The 11,705-nt window shown below is 45.2% G+C and overlaps 1 protein-coding gene across 1 annotated transcript; it reads left to right on the top strand.

Moving 5' to 3' along the window:
• The first annotated feature begins 269 nt into the window (after positions 1-269).
• LOC119382420 (ubiquitin-fold modifier 1) lies at positions 270-1,407 on the top strand. Its single transcript, XM_037650115.2, has 5 exons — positions 270-361; positions 471-527; positions 755-812; positions 928-1,000; positions 1,250-1,407. Coding segments are annotated over exons 1-5 (261 nt in total). The 5' UTR covers positions 270-359; the 3' UTR covers positions 1,321-1,407.
• The last annotated feature ends 10,298 nt before the right edge of the window (positions 1,408-11,705 follow it).

Raw genomic sequence — 11,705 nt, 5'->3', positions numbered from 1 at the left:
TTTTTGCCTACTCTTTGCGCACAACCACAGCACAACTGTATTTATAGATATTCTCTGACTCGATCGCGAATGTATTGGACGATTAACTAAAGCGCAACAGCACACTTTCGGAAGATAAAGCACTAAATTGAATCATTATTGCATTATTCGAAAATGCCGAGTGACCACACACACAGCCACACACCACATTGACCACACTCGACTCTACTGACTCTACTCAAGGAGGAGTTGCTCGCGAGGCGACTTTCCTTTGGCTACTTTTCTTCTGCTGGCTACTTTTCGAACCCTTCTAGTTTCGGACCTGGCAACCCTGTGGAAAACAGTCTGCCAGCCCGCGGCTCCCGTACAGTATTTCCAAAATGTGAGCTTTTGTTTATTTTTAGCCTTTGGAAGCTTTCTTTCAGTATCAGTACCCTCGTAAACGCTGCTTAACCAGTGGCCTTTGTGTGACGCTGTGTTCTTTCTCCAAGGTCGAAGGTTACGTTCAAGATAACTCTGACGTCGGACCCGAAGCTTCCTTACAAGGTGTAAGTGCCTTCTCATGTGCAATCACACCATTAGCATCTTGAAAAGCCTGGTTTCAAGTAAAGCACGAGGTTAAAAGTCTGGAATCAAGTAAAAGTAAAGCACGAGGTTATTGTAAAATAAGGTGTGTCGCTCATGATGATCGGCCGCCGCAGTTGTGCTGCCTGGCTTGACATATGTCGCCGGTTTGCCTTGAATGACTCGATCCATCGTGCTCACTTCTTTCCAGCCTGTGCGTTCCCGAATGCACGCCTTTCACAGCAGTGTTAAAGTTCGCAGCCGAAGAAGTGAGTCGATTTCACGCCTTGCGCGGATTTTTGTTTTTATTTGCAGGTGCATTTGTGCAATGGCTCTAGTTTCGGTCTTCTAAACGTGCTCTTTATTTTTTTTTCTTTCATGTAGTTCAAAGTGCCACCTGCAACCAGCGCTATTATCACTGATGACGGAATCGGCATAAACCCTGCTGACACTGCTGGTATGAACAATGCTGTATGCGCTACGGAGGGCGCCGCCACCGGAAGTGGTTTTATCCAGTGTCAGTGCGCAGGACGAGATGCACTACGTATGACGTCATGGGTAGAGCGGCACGTCGGCCCTGGCAGTGGTGATGCTGGCAAATACTTGCATATAATCGCCTGGTGTCGGCGCACTCCGTCGTTTTTTTTAGTCGCCATTGTCGACCATTCTACATAGTGTCTTTTTTTTCTTTTTTTTTTCTCCGCAGGTAACATCTTCCTTAAGCACGGATCAGAACTTCGCCTTATTCCCAGGGATAGGGTCGGACATTCCAGATGACCAAACACTTATATTTTATGCAATACACCCGCGCTTTCTGGAGGACCTTGACCCAAGCATTATGAATAATAAATTACAAAATCTGCTTTTGTGCGTCATGAAAAAAGCTGGAAATGGTGCAGCTAAGCTGATTCTGCTCTGGACTTTCTGAAATTGTGGGTGCTTCGTGCACAAGTAGGATGACGAATACCAGGCAAACACAGGTCTACCCTCATTGTCCTGCATAAAACGGGGATACCAGCCACCTGTACAAGCAGGGCATGCACGCCCCTCCCAGCAGCCTACCCAATGCTTCAATGAGTCCCTATCGGCCATTCCAAAAATATTCAATTTGCCCTGTGCTCTTTTAACTACATTAAACTCTGCTTAAACCTACCCCAAAAGAACAGCACCTCACATTTCACTTAAAGGGGCCCTGCGACACTTTTTGAGCACGGTCAGAAAATACAGCCGATCAGTAGTCAAGACTGCTGAGAACATGTGAGCCAAACGTTAGCGCAGCACACGGCCTGGAATTTACAATTAATTCTCAAAGTCAGCTAGAAATCGCTCCCTCGACAAATGATGCCATAAACCCAAAGCCCACGGCCATTGGCTAATTTGAGCATCATGAGCTGCATAGTTACTGCGGCCGCCATGGGATGGCGCGACATGCCCACACGCTCGCTCATGATCACACTGAAGTTAAGCCATGCGTTTGAAGAAAATAAAGTGCTCGAGGTAATGACGCGTTGACCTTTGTCAACATCCGAATTCCTTCACCTTGACTTTTCGTGGAAAAATCTATAGTGCTCCACTAGAAGGGCAGAAATCTCTATCACCAGACTACGATGCCAAGTTCCCCCACTGAACTTTTACCTGCACAGGTCTGGCCTGTCACAGTCACATTTATGCCTCCACTGCAACGAGAGAGAATCTCTGCACCACTTCTTTATAACATGCAGATTGTTCATAAGCCAAAGAAAAAAGACTTCTAGAGGAACCCCTCCAAAGGATGGGCTTAAACTTACCCCTTCCGATGGTTCTTTCCTTTGGTGCAATCGAATTAGGCCACAACCACAGGAACGTTTTCAAAGCCGTATGCGATTTCCTATCGGAGACTAAGCGAATTGAATGTCAAGTTTATTTCATTTCACTTTATTGTTCATTCATACTGGCTTGAAAGTTTTTTTGTTTGTTTTTTAAGCCCTGACAGATTGATTTTTCCTTTAACTATCCTTTTCTAAACAAATTCAAAATGTAAAACAATTTTATCTCTAAAATAAGGTGCCACCCATTTCATGGCCAATCCCCCACTGTGGGTTGCGCCAGGCTGCCAAGGAACAACTAACCAACCATCCCCCCCCTTGTGTAGCTGTTAGCACGCTTGCTAGTACAAAAAAAAGAGAAAGTGCTTAAAGCCTGCAACAAATCCCTGTAACTCCACTCGTACTTGACGCATTCTAAAAATTTTTGCAGCAGTCGATTCGTGAGGCAATAAACTCCTTTAATGAAGTCATTCGATGATTACTTGTAAAAGTGTTGCATGCAGGGCTTCTTTAGGCTAAGGATTGTGGTATTCGTGTCTCATAGATCATCGTTGCATCTTTGACATTTAATTTGCGATAAAGGGGCTGCACAACACAAATTAAGCATGTTGTTTTCTTCACTAAGTCTGGTATCACAAAATGCAGTGATATCGTGGAGCAAGTACAAATGCCGAAAACGGAGTACTATTTGAATGGAGAAAAGGCCTCCTGCTTACACTGAGGTGACACCACACAGTGGCGATTTTGGGCTTCGGAAGTGACATTTGGTCATATAACATATAACAGGCTGCGTGTTTCAATTGGCTTGACACAAGCCACGCGTGACGTTCTTATAGTCCCAGCTGCACCCCACTGCTGCGCACTAAACGAATTTATCATCATCAGCTTGTCCTGTGTCCACTGCAATGATCTCTAACCCACCCTGTCCTGCACGAGCTGATTCTATTTTATGCCTGAAAATTTCTTAATTTTGTCTCTTTGCCGTCCTTGGCCATACTTTCCATCTTTTAATATTCATTATGATGACCTTCTGTTGTCTGTCGTGACGTGAGCTGCGTCTAGAATGTCAGCTACGCCTGTCTGTTCTCTGATCCACTTTCCTGTCTCACAGGGTGATTTCTCATTCCCTTGCACGCCTTAGTTTCTTGTGTTTCTTTGTTATTCTCCAGGTTTCTTCCCCAACTGGCAAAACACTATGCTTGTAAACATTCCACTTTAACAACAGTGGTAAGTTACTGGTTCTTGTTGTGTTAGTGTCCCCCCTGTTATGCCCATGCAGCGCAATATTCTGCACCCTATGTTAAACTTGTACCAACTAGCCCAAACGAGTGCTTTATTGGACCGGTCAAAAGTTGAACTGCCTGCCGTATGCACTCCAACCCATCCTTCGATCGATTTCCTTAACATGAGTTGTGCGTTAGTATTTGGCCTAGACTTTTCTACTGATTCCCAGTTGTGTATCATGAATTCACCGTATTGCCCAGCATTGTCTACTGCATATTCATTTTCAACCCTACTTTGATGCTTTTTCGGTTTCATTCTATCAGTCGTTTTCTCTAATTCTCCCTGTCATTGCTGAAAAGTGATGTCGTCTGCAAAGTGCAAATTTTTAAAATATTCTCCATTAATCGTCATTCATATTTCTTCCCAGTCGAGCCACTTGAATACTTCTTCTAGGCAAGCAGTGAATAGCAGTGGAGAAACTATATCCTTGATGGACCCCTTTCTCGTCTTGAGGAGGAGCAGAATAGATGTGGAATTGATATGTTTGCTGTTGTATTCACATATGTTTCAAGTACAGCTTGTTGACACAACGTCTACAGAACTGCTGGCATCGCTACTGAGTCGAATGCATTTTCGTAATCTATGAATGTAATATCAGGGGGGTTTTTTGTATTTGACAGTTTTCTCAATTGTATGATTAATCGCATGAATATGGTCCACCGTAGAGTAGCCTTTCCTAAAGCCAGCTTGTTCTCCAGGATGATGAAAGTTAAGTGTGCCACTTATCCTATTCTAAATTATCTTTGGGAATATTTTGTACAACGCTGAAAGCAGGCTGATAGGTATTCGTTTTTGTGTATTACAGTTGGAACTCACTTTGTCGAAGTGATGACGACATTTGAAATATTTCGTTAAATCTGAAAGTTGATAAAGTTGAGAAAGGAATTTTTCAGTCCTTGGATATCTAAAATTTTAATCTACAAACACCCAAAAGCTACAACAGCATTGTTTTTGCCTCCAATTCACACTTGCACATGCGAAAAACCAGCAAGGGCAGCCTGGACATGGGATGTCTGGGCGAGTGGAGCTATGACCGAAGTGCAAGGATGCAGTGAGCAAATGTAGAGGCCGCGCGAGAGGGTTGCGCTCTGCGTCGCACAAGCCACGGAACATTAAAGGCAGCTCTACCGACTGCCGGGTCGGTTGTTCTGTCCAAGGGCAGATCGTGCGGCCTCATCAAAATCACCCTGTGGCTGGGGTGCGTAGATGTTGTGACGTGACACACTTGGAGAAGAACCTGTGTGTGCCAAAACTGGGAGGAAATCATCGCTTTTTTTACTAGGTTATTTCAGGGGAAAAAAAATGCCAGGCCTGCGCGGAAAGCACAGCACAGACACAGCGAAAGCTGGAAGAGGGGCATTTCTAGAGGCCATTGTTAAGTCCCTTGGGGCTACTACTACAAGCACATTTGCAAGATACCCAATACGCCATAAATCATAATTTTTGTGAAGTTGGGAAACACCGACTACGGCACTATACATCAATTTGCGGAGAAGCGTGGTACCCTCTACAAATCTGTAGGGCATTATGTGCACTTTGTGGATGCGGCAGCTGATGACAATGAAGATTTATGGCTGAGCCCTTTGTAATGAGTTGGAAGCTTTAAACGACCAACTAGTTACGTAGTTTACATTGTGTGACACCCAGTCGTTATTTCACTCTCCTACCGTGCTATATAACATACGTTAACGTGAGAGAGAGAGGGAAAGAACTTTAGCGAGGCCCTGAGGAAATGGATCATGGGGGCCTTGTAGGCTTCCTTGGCAACTAATACAAATACACTTGCGACCCACTACGCTATAAATCATAATTTTTGCGAAGCAGGGAAGCAGCCACTATGCCATTTTTCGTCATTCTGCGGAGAACCGTTGTACCCGCTACACATCTGTAAGGCATTGTGTGCACTTCGAATACTGTGCCTGATGACGATGAAGAATTATGGCTGAGTCCTTTGTAATGGGTTGGAAGCAATCAACGACCCACTCGTTGCGCAATTCGCATTGTGCGACGTCTGGTTATCTTGCTCTTCTACCATGCTATATTACATATGTTAAGCCCACGGAGTAAGATAGACAGGAGCGCCGACTCCGCTCGTCTGGAAGGGACACATTTTGCAACGCCGCTTGAGGCTTCGCGGCGTGTTTGCCAGATGGCGCTACGAATGGAGAAAAGCGGCGTAGGAGAGACGCCGTCCTCGAGCAGAGCCACGGGCGGGGACTCCGCCTGTCGTTGCCATAGCAACGGCGCGGAAGCGTGCTTGACCGCGTTCGCGGGTCTGCATGCCTATCCGTGTTGTCGTCTGCTCCGCGCATGCTGCACGCCTGCTACCAATTCTTTTCTGTAGAGCGCATAGCTTTTGCAGTTTGTGGATTGACATTATGAGAAGAAATAACCCTTTGTATTGTTTTATTTTATTTATTCGAAACAGGCCCATTGCCTGACATGTTTAACGTGCACCACACAGAAGTATAAAATGATACTACAACGCACACAAACATAATATACATAAACTTACTACATAAGGTAACATTAACATACATAAACTTAGTACATAAGGTAACATGGCAAGAACGTGTTACTTAAAGTAACATAGGAAAAATTTTAAGTGCACTGACAAACATGGCTTGTTAGTACATAAACTAACAGGGAAAGAAAAACCAGAAAATGGGACTGGAATGTAATTAGAGCGAAAAGAAGCTTTTAATGAAGAGGTGGCCTTTGTCACTTCTTTCCTTAGCGTTCATCAAGTGCGAAGATGCTTCGCTTGCTTCTTTTTTTCTCTCGACGCTTTCCGCGCCGCTCGGCTCTCTTGCGAGCAAAATTGCCTCATTCTCATGAGAACATAGTATATTGCAGAATTCCTGCTATAATCTCTTCCTTGTGAGCTTCACAAGGGAAGCTGAGACTGTGTGTTCCCAGCACATGGTCAATCGTTGCCTCGTAGACATTAGTCGACTTTGCATTACATGAAAAGTAGCTCTCGGCCGCGTGCAACAGTCTGTACAGATGCATGTTTGGATATATTAATCGGCCGCGTGTTTTGGTGGCAGTCAGACTGGAAATGTCTTCTTTAATGGGCTGCAAAGTTGAACCAAGTGCGTCCCTGCACGTCTCACAGTCAGACTTTTGGCGAAATTTTCGGGCCACATATCCAGCGACAAAGTATATTATGCAGTCGATTATGGCGGGATCGTCCTCTGCCTGTGGAAAAATGTCCTCACATTCCCACAGGTCTGTTTTGATTAGTCCGTCCAGTTTAGCTGTCAGATTACCGATCTTGGCCTCTGACGTTTCACTGGAGGCGAAAATCGATTTGATGTCTTCCACAGTTAAGCAGGGCTTCTCTTCGCCTTCGGTGATTTCGCAGTTGCCGTATTTTGGGGGTTTTATTAACTTCTGGACAGACAGGAGGCGATATAACTGAAGGAATGTTGGCATCGTTGGATGATCATTTTGCACTCCTGCTTGGCGAATGGTTCCAAAAAATCGTTCTAACGGGTCCTGATTAAATTTGTTTGTCAAAACATAGGAAAAGCCGCATTCAGATAATAAATACCTGCACAGGCCAATTGTTGAGTGTAGAGTTACTCTGAGACCCTCGCTCGTGCTTTTTGTGAGAAACATATCTTTGGATATTTTTCCGTCGGCAACTTCTTTTTCCCACGAGTCCAAAAAATGTAAAACTCCTTCCAATACAGCAAAATCTTGACTCCCCAAGCGAACACCCTCGTAAGGAAGCTTTCTGTTTAAGACATCAAACATGTCATTTGCCAGTTTTGTGAAGCGGATGGTGCCATCACACTGCTGAAATCCTTGCACTTCTTTTTCCTGCAAGTATCTCAAGCCGTCCGCAACAGAGTTGCTGAAAACTTGTGCAGCATATTTGACCCTCATTTTTTCTGTCTGGCTTGGGTTTACGTGTGACCATGTGATCTTGGGGCAAACTTTTAGTAATCCTGGGCCTTTGTTGTCGAAGCTGTAAAGGGCAACGTAATCGTTCCATCGTATGAGCTCGCCCCCTGCTTTCAAGACTCTTTTTTTAAACAGCCTATTGCGAATGCATTTTAGCAAATGGGGAGCATCGGAAAAAACAAAGATGCTTCTTTCTTCTTCAAGAGGGTGCTGAAAGGAGCATTTGGGATTGTCCATCTTGCCAGAGACACCGAGGTAGTGCCAAAGCGAGCGATTCGTGCTCGCGCCATCACAGACGACGCCGTCAACTGCTGCACCAGCCTGTTCCAGCAGAGTGATGGCTTCCAGCAGCAGCCTTGCAAGCTCAATACCTGAAAGTACAAAAACAAAAAAATATATATCTCAGGGTTTCACGAGCCAGAACCACTATGATTATGAGGCACGCCCAGTAGGGTACTGCAGACTAGTTTCGACCACCTGCGTTTCTTTAACGTACCCACAATGCACGGGACACAAGGATTTTCTATTTAGTGCTCGGCTAAATGCATGTAAGCGACCAAACCTTAATGCCGCGTGCGTGTGATTAGCACAGAGAAAACATAAGAGCCAACCAACCATGTCGGCTGAAAATGAATGGAGAAGGAAACATCGCACCACGGTCAATGTTACTCCATTTTAGTATACCTTAAACAACCTTAAACAAAAGTCGGCGGCGAGCAGATCGCGCAGCGTGCAGCAGCATAATCGATAAGTACTTAAAATTTTTGCGATTATTTTTAGGTTGAAAGCAGTGTGAAAAGAAATTATGCTATCATCCAAAAATATCTGAACAACTTGCAACAGAAATTCCTATTTATTGAGGCTTCTTTTGCCACGCTTGCAACTGATCACCCACTTGTGATCACCACCGTTTGTGATCACCTATTTTTATCTTTTGAAAATGAAATTATTGTCGCAATGTTTTTTTTTTTTTACAATATCTTAAAATAAAGTTTCGCGTCCACATCTCTTTTTCTTGCCTACAGTAATGTACCGTGGAAGCGCCCTTCCTACTTTCGCTGAAAATTGCGTTAATGAATAGATATGGGCGCTTGTCTGGTCGAGGCATCAAAAAGAAAACAAGGTGGCGGCCATCGAAATGCTTCAAGGAAGTGCTACACGGCAGCCATGGAATCAAAGGGAGCATGTTTATTTTGAAATTGTAAATGATCGGGTACTCTAACGCCTAACCATCGTCACTGGACCTAGCGAACGACTCTTCTGAGTCGGTAAAAAATAGGAGGTCAAAGCATTCGTCGCTGATATTCGCGCTACTTCAACAGACCATGGGCTGTAAGTCGGCCTGCACACTTTACCAAGAAAAACCTGCTACCTCTGAATTTTCATTCAAGGATTGTTCATTGACATTAGACATCATTTCCACCCCATCGATCTTTCCCTTTCCCCCACAGGTTATCGAACGTTCCCGTCATCGCTCCTAGCTGTCCCGTAACGTTCGCAATGGCACCAAATATTTCGGCCGATGATTTCAGTTCGGATGGGTGGGTGCTTAACATATTACTTTCAGAATTCTGAAAATTCGGTTATGTTATTACTGGGCGCTTCCGCAGTACTTTGCGGTACGTATTTTCTGGGTAATGAAGAGGCTCACGTTTTTCGGTCATATACGTGTGCTGCCAAGCTTGGCAAGTTTGGTGCAGCTACTGTTAGAAAAAATGACTCGTTTGCTCTGGCATGTCAAAATAGAATCTATCGGTCTCGAAGCGTAGGAAATACTTCATAAGAAGCTTTGGGCCTACGGGTTGGGGTTTTGATACCCCAATTTCAGCCTGTGCTTACCAATCTATCCCATCCTGTAGTTGACACTTGCGACGCGCTGTCAAGTGTCAAATATGCACAACCAACTAGTCCCTACTCTGGCCCGTCCTGTAGCATGCTGTTTCCTATTTTAAAGCACTGTTGTTCCTTTCTTCTGCAAAATGTTCCCAGCTAATTCTTGGCCTCGCTATAGTCGTTCAAGAGGTCTCGTGATATTTTCTGCTGTACCAGCCACGATGAGCACGTACCCTTGGTTGGCCCTCTAGACGCAAAAACACCGACAGGCTGTGTGTAACTGTCTGCAAACGGCACAAACATGAACACCAAAGCATGGTCGGCCAGTGGAGGTTCACTGGTGTCGTCGTGTTGCACTTGACCAATGTAGGAGAACGTCCTCGCGTTTACATCTCTGCCTTGCCGCACCTGGAAGGAATAGAACACATCGCGTGGTTTGTTGTGGGGCGTAAAGTAGATAAATGTCGTCGCGTGAAGCATAACTGATAGGCTTTCTGTTGGATTAATAACGAAACCATGACGCTTTGTATTTCAATGAGTGTGCGTATTTGCGTAGATGCGGATCAGCTAACCGCCTGCTCTCCATCCTTGCCTTCCAACTGCCAGTTTAGCTTAGTTTTTACGACCACGGTTTATGGCACTGCGTTGCTTACAGCACAAGAGGGACGAAAATCGGCGTGACCGGCGTGACACATACATAAGACTTGCGTGTGTCACGTCGTCACGTCTGTCTTTGTCCGTGTCTTAGCTTGCGCTATGAGCCGCATTCTGTACTATCAACACGGCCTAAACGCTGGGTCATTGCGTTGCTGATATCAAGATAGCAGGTTCGATACCCGCTCCGCGGCGGCCGCATTTCGATGGAAGCCCACTTCCGCCCCCCCCCCCCCCCCCCAACACAAATCTCCCTTAAAAAAAAGCGCACAAAATACATTAGCCTCGCTATATCGTTCGGCCGTCCACGGAAAGTTCCTATTTTCTCCACGTTCCATTCCCATTAGCTTATCATTTCTACCCTTCAATTAAAAACTACAAGTACGTTCTCGAGTGCTTTCATTGGCGGTATTATGTCTCAGATTTCTACGGCTGTGACAAACTACAGGCTTGACACCCATCTCGTTCTTTGCAGGCAGGCGAAGTTGAGGATGAGCTCACCTGCATTTCATCAAATACAAGTATTCCATGTCTTTGACGGTCCTTCTTGTTCAACAATTTCTTCTTGAAGGCTTCAAAAAACTTTCCGTCGAATCCACAATCCGGTCTTACGAGCGATATGTATTTTCTCACAGTAGACACGGCGGGAAGAGGCATCAGGTCGTTGCGCCTTAGAAACTCGTATGCAGCGGGACTTCTAATGTGCAGTAATAGACACATCGTCAAAAACGTGTCCGAATAGCGGCGGCCTTTTGACGAAATGCACGTGTCCAGTTTGATGCACTCCTCGACGACAATGCGTTGACCTTCAGGAAGTCGCTGTAGAAGTGACTCGAGTTCTTCCTCGCCTATATTGCTCATTCGTTCTTGATACACTTTTAGTTCATTTTTTAGCTCTCTCAGCCGTCGGCGAGATGACCAGACTTTCTTGTACAGCAGCCTTTGCCGTCGGCGCAAAACATCAAACTTGGGATTCCTTATCGTAGGCTGCACTGCTGCCGTCCCGGAAGCGTCCATTCTGTTTCGTTGGCGCATCGCGTGGCAACGCAACGTGCCCGCAAGCCTTTTGCACTCCGTACACTGGTCAGTATTGTACACGGCGCACTTTTTGTGCCTCCACACACCTAAACAGTCGATGTAGGCACACTGAGGCTTCACACCTGGACACTTTTCTTTTGAGGGACCACCCTTGCATATCTTTGTCTTGTGTAGAGTATCTACCATTCGCTCAAAGTCTTCCATGGTATTCGGTTCTCCGCCAAGGTCGATAACGTTATTCAAGGTGCAATTTAGTATGACTGCCTGAAATGGTTCCTCATGAGAGCCTTCCGAGACATAGATGCACTTCGTTACAGCAGGAACCTTGCCTTCGCTTACGACTGCGATTGTGCTGTACACAATGCGGGCTCCATGAAACACTTCCACCTGCAATGAAAGAGACAAGAAGCAGCAGATAATTATTTTTCAATGACCAGTAAGCACACGAATAAATAAGCACACAAGCAGTAATTACACGAATAAATAACGGTATTTGTCTCCGTAGCGTGCGCAGCAGATAAGCTTAAATTTGTTTCGGCAGTTTCTCGCAGCAGTGTTATCAACCGAACGTATTAGTGATCCTACCAGATATTCGCGTCTTCTACATGTTTTTCGGAAATACCTGCAACTTTGTTG

Source organism: Rhipicephalus sanguineus, chromosome 2, assembly GCF_013339695.2.
Source record: "Rhipicephalus sanguineus isolate Rsan-2018 chromosome 2, BIME_Rsan_1.4, whole genome shotgun sequence".
Lineage (NCBI taxonomy): Eukaryota > Metazoa > Arthropoda > Arachnida > Ixodida > Ixodidae > Rhipicephalus > Rhipicephalus sanguineus.
This window is presented reverse-complemented; position numbering and strand designations above follow the sequence as displayed.

Coding starts and splice junctions, on each gene's coding strand:
- LOC119382420 (XM_037650115.2), top strand. Junction 813..927: donor TAAAGTTCGCAGCCGAAGAA/GTGAGTCGATTT, acceptor TCTTTCATGTAG/TTCAAAGTGCCACCTGCAAC. Junction 1,001..1,249: donor AAACCCTGCTGACACTGCTG/GTATGAACAATG, acceptor TTTTCTCCGCAG/GTAACATCTTCCTTAAGCAC.